Below are 22,335 nucleotides of genomic sequence, written 5' to 3'. Positions count from 1 at the left end.
TTCCCACTTACAGCAGATAACTTGATTGTCCATTTTACTGACATACAATCTCTCTCATTTGGGCAACTTCAAGGTCTTTTCTTGCTATGTCCACATCTGTGTATCTTCCTCGTTTTCCTCCTCCCCTCTCCCCTAAAGCTGAGGTTAACTACAGCCAGCACTCTTGGGCCAAACCCCTTCTCATTACCAACCTCATGCATCAATGATTTCCCTTCTCCTGCAAATTTGATCTTTCCTTCTGAGTTGACTTCTAAGCTTTTGCCTATATACGCCTTCCCAGAAAATTCTTTACTTATTCTAAAGTTTCCTATCAACACTTTCCTAACCCAATCAACACTCTCACTTCCATCATCAAATGTTTTGAAAATCAAACCAATCAAACCCACTAGTTTTGCACCAGTACTTTTTGCTTCCTTCTTCCATAGTATTTCCTCTTCTTGCTCCTCTGCTGAAACTCCTCATAAGGTCATCAGTGACTTTCTGATCACCCAGCCTCCCAGCCAATTTCTATCTCACCTAAGTCTCTGCTACAGCATTCACTGTAGGTATGGAACATCCCCACCTTTCCTCCCTGATGCAGCACTATCTTGATCTTCTATCCCTTTGATCACTCTTTTTCCAACTCTGTTACTGGCTTGACTGCTTCCTCCTACCCTCCTAAATTTAGGTACCCTTAGATCTCCTAACACTTTATAGTCTCTCTTTCAAATATTATCCATTTCCATTACTTCAATTATCACTCTATAAGAATGACTCTCATATCTTGATCACAGAGGAGAGCCATTATCTCCTCTGAGGACTGGTGCATCCACACGATTCCTGAAACAGAATGCTATGGGCACCAGTGACAGTCACAACAAGGTTTATTGCAATGAGAGGCAAGGCCGACCGATCACGACTGACACTCTTGATCAGAGTGCAGCCTCGGACAGCTGGGGCTACAGAGTTTTTATAGCCGACCAAATCGTCTTACCATCACCTGGGAACAGAACAAAGAAATAGTTCCCAGATGGGGGTGGAAACAGTTCAGACATGCCCTTGCCCCAATCCAATCAAACTCTAATCCAGTTGATTTTCCTTGAACTTTTGTCCCCTTGATTGATAGGACAAGGCTGTGATCTCTTAACCTACAGTATCAAAACAAAGCTGTTATTTCTCAAGGCTACAGGTTAGCCCTACACTACAATTTAACCCTTACAAGGACAGATTTAAATTTCCAGGCAATCTATCCGAATCTGCAACACAAAATACACCAAATAAAATCCAAAGTGCATTAGTTTTCTCCCCCAAATCAGCACGGCTGCTATCTTTTCTATAACTTTGAATGACATCAAAGTTGTTCCCTCTACCATGACCAGAGTGAACTTTCCTCCCTTGCCCCACACGTGGTCATTTGCCAAATCCAAAGTATGACACCTTCACATCTTCTTGGGAATCAGGTATCTCCCACTCACAGTACCCTACATCAGCTCCTTTCCCCTTCTTACTACGGCTACCACAATCATTTCTCCCATCTTTCCTAGTCCATATTTCCAATTCTGCCAGATTAGCTTTCCTAAACCCTATTTTATATCACCTCACTCACATGCTTTAAAATCTCCAGTGACTTCCAATCATCTCTCAGACTAAGTCTAGACTCCTTAATGGGCATTAAAGACTATTTCCTTAACTTACGTGTCCAGCATTATTTCTCTATCTAATAGAGAAACTTTATCTAATTTATCTAACAGAGGTCTGAAACTTTTCTGCTTCTATGCTTTTGTTCATGTTGATTTACCTGCCAAGGATGTCATGCTTTTCAATCACTTCCTGTTGAAATCCTATCTTTATCTCAGAAATTCTATCATTTTTAAATGTACCTTTTAGGTCCACCTTTTCCTGTTTGAGATGTAGCTGGCCTTTTTATCCGATCCTCCATATCTTATTCTTATCCTGTTTTGTAACATATCCATTTGTAAATGTGCCACCTTCTCACCCCTGATGTCTTACCCTCACTATAGATTGTCTTTAATGCTATCTTCCAAGAAATTTGCTAATTTCTGCAGATTCAAAGATGAATAAAAATTTTCCTAATTTCCCTGGGAAATTCAGATTTTCCTTACCCAAAGGAAGCCTGTATTTATGTTTTTCATCCTCATTGCCCAATACAGGTTTCTCATTCATCCGAAAGGTGAGTTCCTACTGCCACTCCTTAAAGGTGGGAGAACACAGAGAAGGCGGGACCATGTTTACCTCCATGGCAAGGGAGAGTGTATTCTCAAATCCCCCTCTTGGAATTCAGAATGCAAATCTTTGCCCTAGACGGGAGAGTGCCCCTAGTGATGGAAATAGACCCCAAAGCACCCAGCTAAAAGGTTATTTGACAAACACTGTGGTAGAAATGTGTGCTGTGGGAGCCATATCCATCATGGTGTGGGAGCAACGAAATCTGAGGGCAGCGTGAAAGACCTGGGCAGCTACTCAGCTCAGTAAGGTTTTCTCAGTGTGGCTTCATGAATCATTCTGAGACACAAAGTCCAGAACTGTGCCTTTCCCAAACACTAGGCATAGTCACATTCTCTTCCAAGTATTTACAGAAATGCAATTATTTTTTAAAAGCTATGTTCTTGTTTCGTATGGTCTGGATATCAAGGCTCTTCCCTTTCCTTCTCCAAGTCCTGGAGTTGAGCCCCTCCTGGCAACACACAGCTGCTGGTGGGAATCTGAGTCCTACCACTAGTGGGAGAGGTGCCTGAGGGACATCAGAGAGTAGAAAACAAAGAATTGGTTCCCCACAAAGAAGTTGAATGGCCAAGCCATTGAACTTCTCTTGAATTTAATTTCCTTAAAAACAAAACAAAACAAAAAAAAAAAATGCAGGGGCACCTGGGTGGCTCAGTCTGTTAAGCAGCTGACTTCAGCTCAGGTCAGGATCTCGCAATTTGCGGGTTTGAGCCCTGAGTCCGGCTCTGTGCTAACAGCCCAGAGCCTGGAGCCTGCTTCGGATTCTGTGTCTCCCTCTCTCTGCTCTCTCCACTTGCACTTTGTCTCTCTCCCTCAAAAATAAATAAACATTAAAAAAATTTTAAAAACCGCATACTCTTTATTTATGAAGAAAGGGGGAAAATAATATTTGTTAAGTTTATGTCAAGGGGCATCTGCCTGGTTCAGTTGGTAGGGCATATGACTCTTGATCTCAAGGTTGTGAGATGAAGCCCCATGTTGGGCATAGAGTTTATTAAAAAAAAAAAAAAAGTTTATGCTAAGGGCCAGGCATTGCTTCAGGTGATTTATATGTTTAATTTATTCAATCGTTATAAATAGCTACAAAGTAGGTCGTAGTAGTATTATTCTCATTTTATGACAGAAGAAACTAAGGCTCAGGGGAATTAAATAGCGTGCCCAAGATTACAGAAGTAACAAGCAGAGTGTCCAGGATAAACTTGTCTGATCCCAAAGATATCATTCTTTTCCATTACTCCATTCAGCCACAACAAATCACGGCCTTACCTGAAAATGGCGGTGTTATTCAGTGATACATGCCCCAGATTAAGAAGTAGGAGAGTGCATCTACAAGATAAGTCCCTCAGAACATCCCTTAACCCCCAATCTACCATTTCCTTCCTTTGGGGAATTTTACTCATCTACTCAAATATTACTTCTTTCAAAACCTTCCCAGCTGTCTCCCTGCTCCCCAGGCTCAAAGCATAATCTGTGACCCCATCTTCCAGGCTACCTATGTACCATAACCACACCATTTCACAGGTTTTTTTCTTTTAAATTTTTTAAAATGTCTATTATTTTTGAGAGAGACAGAGTGCGAGCAGGGGAGGGGCAGAGAGAGGAAGACACAGAATCCCAAGCAGTCTCCAGGCTCTGAGCTGTCAGCACAGAGCCCGATGTGGGCCTCAAACCCACGAACTCACAGTTGTTTTTTAAAGCCAGACACTAATTCAATACCCAGCATGGAGTAAGCACTCAGTCAGCCCAGAGCCGAACATTGGGCTCGAACTCACAAACTGTGAGATCATGACCTGGCCAAAGTTGGGGCTTAATCGACTGGGCCACCCAGGTGCCCCTCAGTTAAAGTTTTATAAGTGAATGAATAAGTGAAGTTTAACAGTACACAAGTAATGTAATCTCTCTAGGTATCAATTTTTCCCATCTTTAAAATAGATGACGATTCTCTCATATGTCACAGGTATTTCATGAGAATTCAAAGAAATAAGTTGTGTTCGTAAAATAAAACTATAAGGTGAGGCGAAGCAGTTGTTGCTCTTGCAAATAGAGAAAGAATTCTCCCTCCTCCACCAATATACAAACAGACCAACAACAAGGAGGTTTTCATTCACATTAAGCCATGTGAGCTCTCTCTCTTTTTTTTTTTTTTAACTTTTTAATGTGCGAGTAGAGGAAGGGAGGAGGGAGAGGGAGACACAGAATCCAAAGCAGGCTCCAGGCTCTGAGCTGTCAGCCCAGAGCCCGATGCGGGTCTCGAACTCACAAACTGTGAGATCATGACCTGAGCCGAAGTCAGACACTTAGCCGACTGAGCCACCCAGGTGCCCCAGCCATGTGAGCTCTCTTAAATGATAAGTGATTATAAGCCTTCCCTTACTCTGCAAGAAAGAAAGAACAAAGAAAGAAAGAAGGAAGGATGGAAGAAAGGAAGGGAGAGGGGGAGGTAGGGAGAGAAGGAGGAAGGGAAGGAGAGAGGGAGGGAGGGAGGGAGGGAGGGAGGGAGGGAAGGAAGGAGTGAGGGAGGGAAGGAAGGAAGGAAGGAAGGAAGGAAGGAAGGAAGGAAGGGGAGCCTGACTGGCTTAGTCAGTTGGAGGATATGACTCTTGATCTTGGAGTTGTGGGTCCAAGCTCCATGTTGGATGTAAAGATTAATTAAAAGTAAAATCTTAAAAAGGAAAGAAAAGAAAAGAAAGAACAAACACAAATTATACTGGTTTATTTTGTTGTTGTTGTTGTTGTTGTTGTTGTTGTTGTTTTGTCTACTGGAGAAGAAAAGCTAGTAAAAACAAGACAAAAGGGGCCAGCCAGATGCCTGAGGCTGGATACTCCCCTTGCACACTTTTGGCTTCTGTAATCTTGTTTGCCTCCTGTGTCCACCAACTGCCCAGGAGCACCACTGATAAGAGCCCCCTCCCCTTTTTCTTTTGTCTCTCAACCCCCTCCTATCCCAGCCATAAAAGGAGGCCAATGCCAATGCCTTTGGAGGTGATTCCATGGGGCCAGCACCGATGCACAATAGTCTTTTCCTGATTCCCCGACTGCATGTGGCTTGTCTCTTCCTGGGCGCCGAGTCTTTGCTGTAACATACTTACTTAGATTCCATACTTTTCTAGAATACTTGAAGTTTTGTTTGTTAAGGGGTTATACCTAGCTTTCCTCACATATAAACACACACACACACACACACACACACACACACACACAGCACTCATCTTAGAACTTCATACTGCGGGGGGCACCTGGCTGGCTCAGCCAAAGGAGCGCGTGGCTCTTGATCTCGGGGTTGTGAGTTCGAGCCCTACGTTGGGTGAGGATTCCTTACATAAACTTAAAAAAAAAAAAACTTTTCAGTAAAAAAATAAAAATTAAAAAAAAAAAAGAACTTCACATCGCATAAGGCGTCGTCAACTTTCTGACTGATTTGCAGTCTTCACTTTCGATGGTGAAGATCTTATAGGAAGAAGTTAAGTCCTTAAGACTTGAAAGACAAAGAGCTTTGGGTCTGAGCAACAGCTCTGCCATATGCAAGCTGAATGAACAAGTTATTTAACTTCTCTTGTACTTATTTCCTCAAAAAGAGAAAGAGTAATAGTGTCTACTCGTTATAATCGGTTTGAGGATCAAATGAGTTAATCTAATCAAAGAGCAAAGCACTGTTCTGGGGCCAAAGCAGGTTCTCAAATATGATGATGACGATGAAGATGATGATGTTGGCGATGAAAACGATGACAGACGTGTTGACAAATCATGAAAAGTTGATTATTCCTCGTCGTTATAATCGGTTTGAGGATCAAATGAGTTAATCTAATCAAAGAGCAAAGCACTGTTCTGGGGCCAAAGCAGGCTCTCAAATATGATGATGATGATGATGAAGATGATGATGTTGGTGATGAAAACGATGACAGACGTGTTGACAAATCATGAAAAGTTGATTATTCCTCGTCATGCTGAAGTTAACAGCTGAGTACATCTCTGGAAAGATTAAAGAAATAATCTAAACAGCAACCTAACACCTCTTGGTTTTATGAGACTTTACCAAGTCCAAAACACATCCACGCGTTAGTTCATTTGTGCTTCCAGTAACTCTGGGAGGCAGACAACTAGAGAGAGAAAATTGGTTCAGAGTGGTCAAGCGAAAATGTCAGTACTATCTCAGAGTTGACAGAGGCCTGAGACAGGCTTCCTGTGCCCCACCTGGGGGTCATTTTGTGGTTTCTTTTTTCTCCTTCTTCTCTATCGTTTCTGGTGAGCATTTAGGCAACCGGGGCTCAGGTGTTGGCTCCTGCACCACACGTCAGAATAATCATTTAGTTCAGCAGCAAAGGCAATAATGACACTTACTTCTCCAAAAGACTTTTTCCATCTGTCCAGCCTAAAAGCCCCAGCCAGAAATGCATAAGAAATTATGCCAGGCTAACAGCAATACTTGAAATACAGCTTTTCTTCTGAGGAGCTTGCAGTACCTTATCACCAATTATATTTTCCTTTTTTCCCCATTCGAATGTTTCGATTATTATAACTACCTAGCGACAGCTTTCTCGTGAATGTGTACCAGGGGCCTCCTGAAGATGGGATAGGAACAGTGTGACACTGGCTTCTCTTGCACACAGAGTGTGTTATGAGTGTTTGTGGGCACTCCTGGGTGTCAGGAAAGTTCTGGCCTTGCTGACCATTCAGATGAAATTCAATTCAATTCAACAAACATTTTTGGCCTCTTTTTACCTGCCAGGCTGTCTGCCATGTGCAGATCCAGGAAGGGATTGCATAGTCTGGTCATCATGTCACTATTTCCTGTCCTAATCCCCAACTTCCCTTGGCTGGTGACAGTAACCACACAGCTGGCAGTCAGGATGAGGGAATGATCTGGAGGAGCCTGAATCTCCCAGTCCCACATGTGCACTTTGGCCATAGTTTAAACATGTTTTTTTACTCTCCTTGTCCCCTGGGTTATGTACTATTTTTCAAAATCCATTTAGAATAGCAAAGCAGGTCACTTGACTTGTCTACCCTGGGCTCTGATTCCTGCATCTTGACTCTTAGCTCAGGTATATGTTGATCTTGAAATGCATCAAGAAGGGGCCCACACCGTCTCTCTTGTCTGTAGCTCCCCTGTTCCTCCCCACCCCCTACTTTCAGTAGATACTCTTGCTTCTTGCTTTGAGAAGATCCAGATGTGTATCTTAAAGTATCTACTTTATCTTTACTCACAAGGTCACTGCTCCTACTGCTGTCTCTAATTTCCTCCCCCCCCCCCCATAATCTTAGTGAAATGGGTTTCTTTCCTCAGGAAAAGCAATGTCTCCATCCATATCTCAGATGTCATTCTTCTTATTTACCTATCAGAGTCATCCTTCCCCCTCCACCTCAAAATCTTTAAATACCTTCGGCCCCATACTCTCCTCTCCTTTTTCTCAATCTCTGAGCCCAGTTGGCTGCAGTCCCCTCTAAGGAGCAGTGTCCCTCAAGTCGTGATATTCTCTTTCCTCATCTATTGTGGCATTGTGTCTTTCTGGTCTCCCATTTCTCTGATTATTTTTTGTTTCTGTTCCCTCTTGATTATGGCCTGGGCTTGTCACTCTTCCCACACTATTCTCACTCATTCATCCATCCATATACTCATTCATTTAGGATTCATAGAGGATCTAATAATCTGCCTGGTACCAACCCCAGCATAGGAGTACAGTAGCACACAGAACAAACAGGATTGCTTTCACGAAGCTTACATCCTGATAGGAGGAAACAGAAAGTAAGCAAGTGCGTTAAATTTCAAATAAAATCATTTTGGAGGGTAAGAGAAGATATAAAGGACAAGAAACTGGATAATGACATAGAGAGTAGCTTCAGGTGGGGAAAGTGGGCAGGAAACCAGTTTAGAAAGTGTGACCAGGAGTGCCATCACCGGAGAAGTCATTTGAGGCAAGACCATAATGATAAGAAACCAGACCTAGGATGAAGAGTATTCTGGGAAGAGAGGACATCTGGCACAAAGACTCTATGATGGGGAAAAGCTTAATACATTTGAAGTACATTTAAAAAACAATAAATGTGGTGGAACATTGTGGACAAGACAGGGAATGGTAGCATGGGTGTGAAGAGACAGCCAGGGTTCAGGGCGTGTCTTGTTAGGCCATGCTGAGGAGTCTAGATTGTATTAAGTGCAATGAAATGCTACTGAAGGGCTTTGAGCAAGGAAGGTACATGACCTTATAAAATATAAAGAGTGCTCTGGCTACTGTTTGTAGACCTTGAATGGCTAGTTTCATCCATCAACTGTAAGGGGAAGAGGACCATCAAATTGGAAAAGATTAAAAAACAAAGCAGCAAAATGGATTGAAGCCAAAATGGCAGAAAGGAGGAAGGCATAGCCTAAACAATTAAAATGAGTTAAAAACTCTTGGAGAAAGGCAGAATGTACTTCAGGGAACTTAAGGTACTTAAGGAATCAAAAGAACTTTAAGGTACTTAAAAATCAAAGGAAATGTCAGAAAACTGAGAAGACCACATGCTACTATTTTCAATAGAGGAAAGACAAGGGAAATGTCATATGCCTACTAGAGGCAAATACATTGTTCCTAAAATCTCATGTAAAATCCTCAGAGTGACTAAAATGGTATTGGTAAGCATTTAGAAAAGAACATTGTGATTATTTCCTAATAGCACAAATGGATGTGACAAAAATGTAAAATTAAGCCAATTCCCACTGTGGTAGTGGTGGTGTTGGTGGGGGGAGGGTGGTGGTTGACAGATTTATCAGACTGAAAGTATCTCAGTTGCTCTATGTATTTGGGTGGGGCTTTCAGAAAAATTATAGAATCTCAAAGGCTGTTGGAACTTTATCAATAATCTATTCCAAACTTCAAATCTAGAAGATATTTTTCCCCTGCAACATCCCAGTAATTCTTTGGATAACAACTGCTTGAACATAACAAAAGGTAAATCATTCCACTTTGGAATGGTTTGAAACATATTGCCGAAAATCTATTTCCATGGAGAGATGAATAGGTCAAGCCTATTCATCAGGAACGTTCTTGGGGGATTCATGAATTGGAAAGATTGAATTAAGTCAACTTTAACTTCTCTTCCAAGTATAATGCACTGCGCTTCAAGGATTGGCCTTCAAAAACAACATAGAGTTTATGGCCTGGTGGCTCCCTGCCCAGGAAGAAGATCCTATCTCGGAGACCTTCTGTTGTTCTGTCATATGTTAGGGAAGAGAATTTCCTGCCTATGGTTCGTTTACAGTCAGCTGTCACTCTGCGGTTCTTTTTTGGAATATCAGTGTCAAGTTTCCCCTTTTGGAAAGGGAATAGGAGGGGATAAGAAGGGGGAGGGGCAGATTTTTGTGTTAATCTTTCATTTCAACTCCAGGCATTCCTAATCTGTTACGTCAATTTGAGTTTGTAACAAATCTGAGTTTGAATTTAAAGTTTCAGGTTTCCCTTTCAGAGATGGGGAGGGGGCACTGACACAGCTGAGAAGCCTAGGGAGTGGCTAATAGAAGAGGCCAAACCACAATCTGCTTTTAAACTAAACTAAATAAATCATAATCATAATGATAATAAAGAAAATAAAGAAAGAACAGGGAAAAAAGCGATTAGAGCAAGAGGGAGCTGCCCCCACCCCCAGTGCTACTCTTGCGCTGACATTTGGATCGCCTCACTGGATGAGGAGGTGACCATGGGAACAGGTGCGCCTCACTCCTACCCCATGTCTCCTAACCAGGGATTATCTTGCTGGGTTTGGTGTGCCCGGAACTAATTAATCAAGGATAGACAAAGAAGAGTCTAGAAGAAGAGAAGGGGATGGGGTCGGGGAAGAGAAGCCGCGAGCTTCTCGCGTACAGTGTGCACGGCAGATGACATCATTGCCTGAAAGAGATTTGGCCCTCCCCTTCCCGGAGCTGGAGGCTAGCTTGCCTGTGCTGTAGCAGGAGTGGGGTTGCCTGGAGGGTGTGAATTGGTGGGAGGAAGTGTGCCCGCGCTGGGAGAGGTGTGGAGATGTGAAAGGGAGACCTGGAGACAGCCAGCGAGAGCAGAAACCGCGGGGTCTGGAGGTGTTTGCGCAGCTCCAAGCTCCGCCCCGCGCTGGGCAGCCTCGCTCGGCCACGGGGAGGGACACGCCTGTTTGGGGGTGGGGAGTGTGTGCACGAGGGGTGGGTCCGTGGTGGCGGTGGGGGTGGACAGCCGCCTGCGCATGTCAAGGCTGACTGAACACACACGGTCAAGAAGGACCCGGAGAAGGGCAGTTGGTCACCCGCCACCCAGAATCGGGGCCCCCGGCACTATCTGGGGGCGAGCTCCTGGGAAGCGGCCCACCCTCCCTGCCCCTCCCCAGAGATCTGCGGCCGACGGGAGCTCCCGCCTCTTGCCCCGCCCCTCCGGGCCTTCCTGCGGAGCAGAGGGCGGGCGTGGACGGGACCGAGGTGGAACGAATTTTGGAGCTCAGACGGGAGGCCCCGGTGGCTTTGGGTGTGGGTGGCACGCCCAGCTGGAGAAGCCGGTGCAGGCTGATGAAGCCGAAGCTCCCGGGTCTTGGTGGATCCTGGTCGGAGCGTAGCTGTTCCCAGGGGAGGTGAGAGGTGGATCAACATGGACCCCTTCGACAGCCCAGCTGCCTAGAGCCAGCCGCCTAGAGCCAGCGGTGCTGCTCGCCTCCGAGCTGAGCTGTCACCGAGGCGCAAACCCGAGAAGCAGCTGAGCAACTGGAATTTGTGAAGTTCCGGGGTGGGCGGGGAAGGTACTGTCCGTGGTGCTGAGCCGGATCCCAGCAACGGGCTCCGGGGAGAGCGCGCGAAGCTGCTGATCGGCTCCCTCGAACTGGGGCGGTGCACTAGGGTGGTTTGGAGCTGAAACCCCCGCCCGGCTCGAAAACCCCTGAAAGCCTCCCCAGTCGCCGGCGCTTGGCCCTTATTTCAGTCCGAGAGTCGCCCCCTTGGGGCAGTTCGTCCCAAAGGGTTTCCTCGAAAGTATCTGAGAGGGCGAGTTCTTGACCGAGGGAATCTCTCTGTTTAGCCCCGGAAGCCACCCGCCAGAGAAAAGATGCCTGCCTTCAACAGATTGTTTCCCCTGGTTTCCCTCGTGCTCATCTTCTGGGGTAAGTACCAGCACCCTGCCATGCGAGATGCAGATAACAGTAATAATGCCAACAATAATAACACTAATTGGTGTCGTTTGTAACAAAAGGAGCCTTGGTTGGCTTCTCTCTATGCATGTCTGCCAGACATGGAGATCCATAAGGGTTACATGACAGCTGGGATTTGAGACTGGAAAAACACCTCACTCCCCTGCTGCTATATTCCAGAACCACCCTAGTGGGTTTTCCACCCTTCCTCCTGTTTCCGATTAATTCCAAAGTATTTTTTCCCTTTTCCTTTTGTTGAAAGGGAATGCAGTCACGTTCATTATGAAACATCTCGGTTGCCTTTACCTTTCATTTTTCAATGAAAAATCATTGGGTCTTCAAATTAATTCCCATGTATTTTTTTTAAAAAGCTAAATGCATGCATTTTGAGAATGAAAACACGTTGTTGAGCCATTTATTTAATTTTAATAAGGAAAATAGGCTTCAGCCATTTGCAGCTACGTCTTTGATAAATCGGCACCTGGGCATTGCATCTTTATTCTTTTTCATGAACATGTGAAGCTAAGGTGCTTTGGTGTTTGGGGAGCTATGTTTTTTGCTTTCAGAAACGAATAGGTTCTTGTTTGCTGTGAGGAAATAAGGTGACCTTCTCCCTCCAAATAAGGAAGACCTTCACTTACAACACTAAGGCTAAGCAGAGTGGTGTCAGAGTAGGGTACCTGCATGGGTGTAGAGAGAGCTAATGAGTCTACGTGATAACATCTGTATATGTGATTGAGAGAATGCTTTACTGTGTCGTTTATGCCTCAGTGTTTGAATGTGTGTTAGTGTATGTCTGAGCATGTTAGTATGGGCATCTGAATGGATTGGTGAAGACGTGTGTGTGTGTGTGTGTGTGTGTGTGTGTGCGCGCGCACACGCACGTGTGTGTGATTGCTGTATAGTTCTAGGCATCCCTCTCTTGGTGACTCTGATTAGATCCTCAGGTCAAATACAGGTGCTGTTCAGTTGATATATTGCTTCACATGATCGTCTACATTTCTACTTTTTACATGCTTTTACCTTTATGCTAAAAGTCAATAACCAGGATAATTGTGCCCACTTGCTTTATTGAAACTAGGCGTGTGGGATTTATTCTCCCGTGGTTGGCATGAAACTCATTCTACTTGTGCAGTGGCAAATACGCTGATGGGAATTGCCTCTTTGCCTTAGTATCACTTTATTAAACCTCCAGGACTTATTGGCTGCCAGCATTATCTGGATTTTACATGTGACCAAAAGCAGAGCCAAGCTTCACGTTGAACAAAATGCCTGATGAGACAGTCTGGGAAGGACAAAGAGGGAGAGTAATGCCAGTCCCAAGGGCAGACTCATCACCATCCATCCCCAGTAGAGTGACTAGACCTGAAGATGAAGCAGACATCCTGGGTTGCCAATGATCTCACCTGCCTTGACGATTTAAGGCTAGGATTTCCTCAGGGGAGGCTAAGACTGGGGAAATGAGCCTTAGGAGAGGTTAGTCTGGCTGGAAAAGAAAGAGTATTGATAAATCACTGGGAGATAAAGTTGCAGAGAAGGACTGGGGTGAGATTCTACAGAGCTTTTCTTCCCAAACCTTAATTTAAATTTTTAGCATCCCTGCCTGAATTCCAGTGGAAGGGGTGAGGGTGCCACATGCTAAGCCCTTTTTAGGACTTATAAAGCCTGGCTTGGAGTCTTAGCTGTGCCATTAGCTTGCTATGTAACAACCTTAGAGTATCTGGTTCCTCACATGGAAAGGTCGGAAGTTGGGGCAGATAACATCTAAGACTGAAAAGTAAGGAAATATTTACAAAATATTGCTCGACTTGGTAGCATCCACCCCTCTCCTCACCTCCACTTTCCACCCCATCCCCAAAATAAAACCTTTGGAAGAAGCATGCACATCACACCCATCATGTGCTCATTCTCAGCTTCTTTGGCTCATGAAGCTTAAAAGCTGCAGAAGGAAAGAGGGATGGTTCAGGAAACCTGGTCATCAAATGTAAGAGAAGGGCCTCATTTCACAAATGCAATTTCATTTTATTTGAATGTAATTCTAGGACTGGAAACCACTTTGACTAGATGCATTCTCCCTTCCCAAGTTGCTTTATCACATGATGCAAATATAAATGGAAAGGATATTTTCCATTGTATTATTTTCTGCATATATTGAAAAAAAGTTCCCTTATTTCCTTTAATAAAGTATATAATAATAATTAAAAAAAAACCCTACACTTCCCTGGTGCTTTATGGTTTGCAAAGCACTTTTCAATCTGTTAGTTCTTTTTGGTCACCATATCAATCCTTGGGGGTAGCTAGGGAAAGTAATATTACTTCCAGTTTAGATGTGAGAAAATGAGCTCAGGGAGGAGGAGGGACTTGCCAGAGAGCTCTTGTCTCCTGATTTCAGTCTTCCAGTGCTTGTTCTGGCACTTCTAATGAACACATGTGCTGCTATGCAGGATTGCCGGATGGGCTCTGTCCTCTCATCCCTCTTCAGAGCCACCACCCTCCCACCCCTCCCGCCATGCCTTTCCTTTGCCCTCCCCGTCCAGGCCCTAGTGTCTTCTCTGCTCTTCCTCTCTGGGTCTAGTCCCCCACATGTGTGCTCTGTTGGGGATGCTTTCCTCTCGTCCCCCAGAAGCTCATCATGCACCTCATTCTTTTCAAGGCTCTGCTAAGTGACTGGCTAACCTGATAGACAAATCATTTCAGGTTGTTAATGCCTACAGATAACTTCACTTATTACCCCTTTTGGCAAATATTTACATTCTAATATAAGCCTTCATTATCTTAGCACAAAGGAATGCATTCTAGAGCAAGCTCAGGAGGGGCAAGCTAGTAATGGCCAAAGAAGAAAAAGATTTGACGGTATTAGAGGAGTTGGTTCAACACATATTACTCTCCACCTCATGATAGATTGATACTATTCCTTAGTTAAATATAATCATTAGTAATATATCTACCTAGTCTACCTTCTCGTAAGTTTCCTCATTTATTACTATAGAAATTGGAGAAGAGACCAGAAGTCAAATGATTTGGCCAAGATTATTCCAGGAGTTTATCATTTACAGTCAGCAATGTGGATTGAATATCTACCATATGTACGACCTTTTCTTGGGTATCTAGAGGATTTCACAGAGAGGTAGTGGTGTACTAGAGACTCATGGGGTGGGGAAACAGATTTCACCTCTTGCTGGAAGAAACATCACGTCATATGGCAAAGGGCAAGCAAAGAGACAGGAGAGAATTTTGTGACCATTTTGCAATGTACTATCCAGGACTTCACGAGCAGAATTCTTATGCCTTGAAGCTGGGCTTTGGCCATGAGAAGGGAATCGGTAGTGCTTGTTCTCTGATGGTACACTGGGTTGCTGTCATCTCAGAAGCAACTCAGGAAAAAGAGGGATTGCTGTGCAAGCCACAACCATCCTCCTGATTGCATATATTTTGCCCTCCCTCCTTTAAATGAACTAAATGTGCTCCTATTTAAGACCAATTCATCTACTTGCTCACTAAAGCACATCAGCTGGCACGTATTCGAGGATGTTGGTCCAACAAATTGTTCTTTTTCAAAGCCCAGCAGCTCTGCTACCGCCTTCATCCAAGCCAAACCACTGAGCCATCTCTCAATGTGATCAGTGTACCAGCCTCTTAACTATCCTCTTTGCTTCCACGTTGTCCTTCGTCACCTCCTCCGTTTATTCTCAACATAGCCAGGTCATGTCAGTTTGTACCAATCGTGTTATTCTTCCACTCAGAACACTCCAATGGTCCCCAGGTCACTCCAAGCAGAAGTCCAAGTTCTAATCAAGACCAGCCATGATCTGGCCCTGGCTTATGTCTCCTTTCTCACTTTGTTCCCTGGGCTTCACTGTGCTCTGCTTTCGACAGACACTCCCACCCTAGGACCCTTGAAATGCTATTTCCTCTGCACACTTCCACGGAGATATTCATATATCTCCTTTCTCGCCCTCATTTCTTTCCTTCAGTGCCTGCTCGATGTCACCGTCTCAGTGAGGCTGTCTCCGATGTTCCCATGCGCCTCTACTCTGTTTTACTTTTTCTCATTAGTACATACTACAATGTCATGTTTCTTATTTTTATTACCCTCCTCTGGAATGCAGGCTCCATGAGAGCAGGAATGGTTTCTGTTTTGTCCCCTGTTGCATTGTCAGTGCCTAGAACAGTGCCTGGCATACAATAAGCACGCAATATATTTGTTGAATAAGTGGGCAGATAAATGAAGGAGAAAATACATTAACAGGTGATATATGTCCAAAGCACATTCATATAGATCATTCCATAGAATTCCCATGATGACGCTATTAGATGTTATTTTCAGCATTCTGTTGATGAATAAACTGAGTCTCAGAGGTTAAAGAGTAGATACACACAGGCCTGCAGTTGCCAAATTCATTTCCTTCCTGCCTCTGTATTTGTAACTGTGCATTCCTTGGTACATCTTCCTATGCTACTTTCGAAGTCATCATCACTGAACTAACTTATCTTTACCACGTCTCATTAAATATGAATGTGCCTCAAAGCTGCCTGCCACACAGATTTCTCAGTGCACATTCTCTGCACCTGTATTCGTTCCCAAACTTTTGCACAGACCACACCTTCTTTTCTTTTCAACCAGGCTTACAATCGAGACTTCAAACACATCACATATTGAAAGTGTTTCTGATCAGTTCTCTCTAGATACAGATCCTCTCTCCATGAAAGTGATGGTCCATATACAGAAGCGGGAGACTCTTTTGCAGACTGCCTGATAAGACCAGCCCCAGCTAGCTTGAGAGTTTTAAAACCAATTAGTTTTATTTCCCCTTGATGTTTTAAACTCATCATAGTGCCACTTGTGTGTTTGTTTAAAAGATTTTTAATGTTTATTTATTTTTGAGAGAGAATGTATGAACAGGAGAGGAGCAGAGAAAGAGGGAGACACAGACTCAGAAGCAGACTCCAGGCTCTGAGCTGTCAGCTGGCTCTGAGCCAGACGTGGGGCTCGAACTCACGGACGGTGAAATCATGACCTGAGCTGAAGTCAGACTGAGCTACCCAGGCACCCCAGCGTACTAGTTTTTAAATATCAATGTGTATTGTTTCATTTTTTTTAGGAGTTTTGTTTTTATTAATTCATGGAAAGGTAGCACTAGAAGGGGACTTAGAAGTCCTGACATAAGATCATCCCATTTTTGAATCTTCCATACAATAAACTCTTACCAAATAGTTTTTTGTATTTGTAATCAGCTTCAGCACCAGAAAATTCTTTTTTTTTTTTTTTAATGAGCCAAGTTTACTTTCTTGTAACTTTTGGAATTAGACACAATCGAATTTCTCTTCCACAGGCCTTCAAATACTTGAGGGCAGATAAGTTCTGTGTCTAAGCCAGACACCCCCAATTCTCCCATCTGTTTCTCCCCAGACGATGTCTCCAGACCCTTCTCCATCTTGCTCCTTGCTGGGCATGCACTCACTGAACAACTTCCTGTTGTCAAGTGTGACAGCTGAACTGATCGGAACGGTCCAGATTTGTTCTGCACGGTGCACAGGCACTGTCTCTCCCTCGTTGTGCACATCGTGCATCTGTTAATGCAGCCCACATTTGCACTCGCTTTGTTGGCGGCCTCATCCCACTTTTGACTCATCCTGAACGTGCAGTCTGATGTACTCACCCTATTTTTATGGGCCACAAGTTTCTAGAGGGCAGAGACCATAAGTCCAGACCTCCATGTGGCAGGCAAGCTATCGCCCCAATCTGACCTCTCTCCAGATTTTTAACTTTGTCTCTCTCTACTCCTCTGCAAAAAGCATTGCTCTAGCCCAGTGGCCAGCTCACCGTCTTCCTCATCTGCTGTTCCAGCCTCCACCAGGAGTCGGAATTACCTACTTTTTAAAATAAAATTCAGACGCAATGATTATCTCTCCATGGCTTGCAAACATCTGACCCCTCATGTTGTGAAGGCCACACAAAGGTCTTCACAGCGTGGTCCCCGCTCCCTTTCTAGACCCCTGCCTCATCTTCCTTCTCTTCCTCTCTCCCCAGCCCAACCAGGAATAACTGGCCCTCCTCTGGGAACAGAACACATCACCAGCATGGCACTCGCCATGGTCCCGTTTAATGATACTTAGAAGTATGCGTTCCCTGCTAGATTATAAATGCCTTCAGGGTGTGGTTGGTGTTTTATTCATCTTTGTGTCAGCCTCGCATCAGGCCTGGCACAGAGTAGATTTCGGTGAATGGTGGTTGAATGAAGGGTGCATGGATGGGTGGGTATGTGTGCCCCCGGTTTCCCACCGAGACTCTAAGTCTTTAGGGCGGGGCTCAGGGCTGCACCCCGGGAGGCTTTCAGTCAACTCAGAGCCATCCGTGGCTCCTGCAGCCCACGCCCTGCCTGTTCTGAGCGTGCATCCTGGGGGAGCCCAGGTGAAGACGTACACGCAGGTACATGCGATCTTCAGGTTTGTCTCATGATTCTTCCTTCTCTGTCTCTTCTCCCTCCCTCTTGTTCTCCAATGCCGCTCTCCTGGTGCCCTCCTCCCCAACACCTCCTGTCCCCTCCCTGTCACTGGGCCCCTCTCCAGTCAGTGTCTGCTTCCCTGTGTGTGTGGAAGTGCCCTCGGAGACGGAGGCCGTTCAGGGCAACCCCATGAAGCTGCGCTGCATCTCCTGCATGAAGAGAGAGGAGGTGGAGGCCACCACGGTGGTGGAGTGGTTCTACAGGCCCGAGGGCGGTAAAGATTTCCTTGTACGTCTGGCTGCTGACTCCGGCCTTTCTTTTGCTTGCCTCTGCTGTTATGTGCCTGGCTCCCGAGAGTCTGGGGAACGAGGCTCTGACAAACCCTGGCTCTTTCTTTTCAAAGCGTTGACAGCTCCCCAGCAGATAACTGACGGCCTTAGTGTAGCCCAGCCTCTGTGATGGGAAGGGCACTGGGCCAGCCGCAGGCATTCCTGGTTACCAGCGGGGGAAGGGGGAGAAGAGAGAAATGGCAGGTAGAGCCCACCGTGTGCTAGCCACCCCACAAGGCACTTTGCAGGTGCTTTCACGGGCTCTTGTGCACCATCACGTCGGACGGATTAAATTAGTAGAAAGATGGAAATAACACTCAGCCTCATTCTATGGGAGAGCATAGGTTAGCTCATTGAAATCTCGCAATCCCAGTGAAAAAAGAATGGCAGGGGATGACCCAGGCTGATGTTCAACTGGTATACCCAGTACAGCCGCCTCTGTGAGTGAACTATTCGAATAGGTCTATAACGGGCACTCGCTGTGCTAAGCTTCCCAAGTGGCCTCACCATCATCGGTCCCACTGGGAACCTCCAGCCCTCCCCCACGCAACTACGGGATCATCCTGACGGAACGGGGCGCCTCCGAGACTCCGCTCCGTGCTGTGGCTGGTGTCAGCTCGGCCTGGCTCGTGCCACGGCCAGTACCGTTACATGCTTTGAATATCACCTTGGGGATGACCCTTATTCACACTTTCACGGACTCTGGAACCCACGCTGCCTGGGTTTGATTCTCCACTCTACAGCTTGTTAGTTCTGTGCCGTAAGACAACTGGCTTCACCTCTCTGTGCCTCCGTTTCCTCATCTCTAAAATGGGGATGCAAACCATAGCTACCTCATACAATTGTTACCTTCAAAGTTGTTAGCTTTCATTTTTAAGGCATTTAGAATAGCCCTGGAGTATAGGAAGCATGATACACGTGTTTGCTAGAGAAAAGGTATACGTCCGTGAGTGAGGTACACGGAGGCCCAAAGAAGTTAATAAGAGACCTTAGATTCGAACCAGGTTATCTGACAGCAGATACAAAGCCCTTTTTACTGAGCTATCTCACCTTCTTGAAGGCGAGTTTCTTCTGTACAAAGACTTCATGGAGACGATAGCAGGGTGAAATTGAGTGCTCCAATCAAGTGTTTGTTCCAGAACTGGAACCCGTAAATTTCCCTGAAATCTCGGGCTTCCCTCAGAGTTGACTGTGACTGAGGCCGGTCCCCAGGGGACAGGAATCTGGACGTCTAGGCCCGATGCAAAGGCCCCCATTGGCCTCAGGCCTGGTTGTGTGCCAGCCACCTACTCTGCTTCCGCGTCCGCCCAGAATGAGTAGAAGCTCAGAAGGAGGAAAAGAAACTTTAAAAATTGTAGTGGACAAAGCGATGCTGTCTGCTAGAAATTCCTGTGAAAATGGAAATGTTCCATATTTGTGCTGTCCAATACAGTAGCCACTAGCCACGTGTGGCCAGTGAACCCTTGAAATGTGGCTAGTGCAAATGAGGAAGTGAATTTTACATTTTCACTTCTAGTCATTTGATTTTTTTTTAAATTTTGTTAATGTTTATTTTTGAGAGAGAAAGACACACAGACAGACAGAGTGCAAGTAGGGGAGGGTCAGAGAGAGGGAGACACAGAATCCCAAGTAGGCTCCAGGCTCGGAGCTGTCAGCACAGAGCCCGGCGCGGGGCTCGAACTCACAAACCGTGAGATCGTGACCCGAGCTGAGGTCAGATGCCCAACCGACCGAGCCACCCAAGCACCCCATCTAGTCATTTGTTTTTTTGTTGTTTTTTTTTCTAGTCATTTAATTGTTAGCGTGAGTAGTCTCCATATGGCAAGTGGAGACTAGAATGGGCAGCACAGCTGTAGAGAATAAAAAGGTGTGTCAGAAGGTGGAAGTGCTTGAGAAAAGAAATTTCGAGACCACATTTCAGTTATAATTCAGCCCAAAGTGAAAAACCTGAAGTGTGCATATCTTTTGGCAGCTCTCTGCTCAACCATGACACTTTGGCGCCCAGGGTCCCCTTCCTGTGGCCTGGCCCAGACTGACCACATCCCCTCAGTGGCAACCAGATCAGAGAGTCCAGTCTTGAGGCCAAGGCTTTACGATGTCTTCGTGACTCGTGAAGCTGCCTCTCTCGGTCTCTATGCTCTGTTCTCCCACTGGCTGCCCTCGTGACACAGCTTGCTCTCTTGCTCTGTCTCCTTCCAATTCTTTCTTTCAGTTTCCCCCTCCTGGTCTATCTGCTTTACTCACCTTCTTTTGTTCTCTTTCTCTGTACCTCTTTTTTCCTGCCAGCCTTCTTCCTGTCTACTCCTGTCTGCGTCTTCCTTTGCTGTGTCTATACGCCCTGATACCTGTTTACCTTTGCTCATCTTTCCCTGCCTCTCTCTCTCTCTCTTCCCTGCCCTCCCCTGAGCCTCCTCATCACACTCCCAAACTTGGGATCTCCTTGTAACTTTGCCCGCTCCCTCCCCTGTCCATGCACGACTCTGCTCCTTTTCTCTGCCCTGTCCCCATCCTGGCCCCCCTACCCTGTTTTCTCTCCTGGCCCTACTCTCTTCTGCTTCTCTACCTGCAGATCTATGAGTATCGAAACGGCCAGCAGGAGGTGGAGAGCCCCTTCCAGGGGCGCCTGCAGTGGAATGGGAGCAAGGACTTGCAGGATGTGTCCATCACCGTGCTGAACGTCACCCTGAATGACTCTGGCCTCTACACCTGCAACGTGTCCCGGGAGTTCGCCTTTGAGGCACATCGCCCCTTTGTGAAGACTACACGGCTGATCCCCCTCCGAGTCACCGAAGAGGGTGAGGCTGGGACGCAGGGTCGCGGGGGTGCCCTCCTCTTAGGGGAGGGAGGACAGTGGGTTTCCACACAAATGAGACCTCTGCAGAGTGCAAAGCCCATATATCTGGAGGGGTGACATCTAAAAATGTCACCATTGATTTAACTTCCTTGAGTGGCCAGCTTCCTGCAAACTGCCTGACAGCTTGCCTGTCTGTGCCTTTCCTTAAAGCAGAAAGGCTCAGAGATGACGGGAGAAATACCTGTTCCCTGATCCCCTGACTTCTCATCCTTAGAGAAAGAAGTCAGCCTCCATGAAGCCTAAAACTGTCAACTCAGCTACACCTTCTTCTCTGATCTGTGTTGAATCCCTGACTCAATGGGCAGGGGAAATCTCATGAGCTTATCTAGAAGTCTTCTAACCCTCCTGTGTGGAAGCCATACATACCTCTGAACCAGTGGTGCTCAAATTTCAGCAAGCCTCAAAATCCTCTGCAGGACTTAAAATGCAGACTTCCTGCTTCTGTGGATAGAGTCTGAGAGTTTACATGTCTAACAAATTGCCTGGAGATGCCCATGCTGCCTGGGACCGCACTTTGAGAACCACTGCTCTAAATCAAGTCTTCTGTCTTCCCCAAAATGACCACACAAGCAATCCCTTTCCCATCCCCTGGCATCTATCAGTGCAAAACCTCATTCTCAACTGGAAGAAAAAAAACTTTCTAGTCTTTGGCTTAAAATCTTCAGATTTCCCACAGCCAATTTCTTATGAGGGTGGGAGGTGGGGGGATCCTTCCATCAACCCAATTCAAATGTTTCTGTTTTAATCCAGTCCAGAATCTTGAGGGTAAAGTTAGAATGTGCTCACACACTGCTCTGTTCTGGTTTCAAGGGACTCAGAAAACTGTGGTTTCCAGCCGCTTGCAAACACTCCCTCATGCGTCAAAAGACCGATATGTGCCATCTCCTTTTGTGTCTTCTCATCCAGGCTACGTGATGGCTCCATTTTTCTTAGCCTGTTCCCAGGCAATCTATTTCCAGCATGCTCTTAGCATTATCACTGCCCCAAGAGGCAGGATGGTGAGCAGGTAAAAGGTGCGGGGCATGAAATATGAAGTCAAATTCATGATAGCGTTCTTCCTAGGATTCCCAAGAATCCCGACTTCCAGGCCACAAACTTCCTCATTTTTTCCTCCTGTTATTGCGATAGAATTCATGAAGCAAACTTGAGAGTGCACGGCAGGGCAAGAGATGTCATGATTTTGTCCTGATGTGGACAACATGACTAAAACGAAAGGTAGGTCAATTTTTTTGAACGTGCAGAAGCACTCTCAGACCACTGGCATTTACACCTGATAAGCCATTCTCCCTCTCTGAACCCATCACCTCTTGTGTACAGCGCGTGCGTTGGGCTAGAAGCTCTCTAAGGTATTTTTCTGTTTCGAAGT

The 22,335-nt window shown here is 45.6% G+C and overlaps 1 protein-coding gene across 5 annotated transcripts in view; it reads left to right on the top strand.

Moving 5' to 3' along the window:
- Positions 1–10,160: 10,160 nt before the first annotated feature.
- The window catches only part of SCN3B (sodium voltage-gated channel beta subunit 3), a 31,200-nt gene continuing 19,025 nt past the window's right edge, over positions 10,161–22,335 (top strand). For 2 of the 5 annotated variants that reach the window (XM_058687120.1, XM_058687119.1), the window contains exons 1-4: positions 10,170–10,791; positions 11,232–11,313; positions 17,911–18,074; positions 20,685–20,910. In XM_058687120.1, the coding sequence (XP_058543103.1) occupies positions 11,259–11,313; positions 17,911–18,074; positions 20,685–20,910 (445 nt within the window). In that variant the 5' untranslated portion in view covers positions 10,170–10,791; positions 11,232–11,258. Of the gene's footprint in view, positions 10,792–11,231; positions 11,314–17,910; positions 18,075–20,684; positions 20,911–22,335 lie in introns of all 5 variants that reach the window. The other 3 variants (XM_058687124.1, XM_058687123.1, XM_058687122.1) reach the window with 3 other exon arrangements.

The sequence above is a fragment of the Neofelis nebulosa genome, chromosome 10 (genome assembly GCF_028018385.1).
Source record: "Neofelis nebulosa isolate mNeoNeb1 chromosome 10, mNeoNeb1.pri, whole genome shotgun sequence".
Lineage (NCBI taxonomy): Eukaryota > Metazoa > Chordata > Mammalia > Carnivora > Felidae > Neofelis > Neofelis nebulosa.
This window is presented reverse-complemented; position numbering and strand designations above follow the sequence as displayed.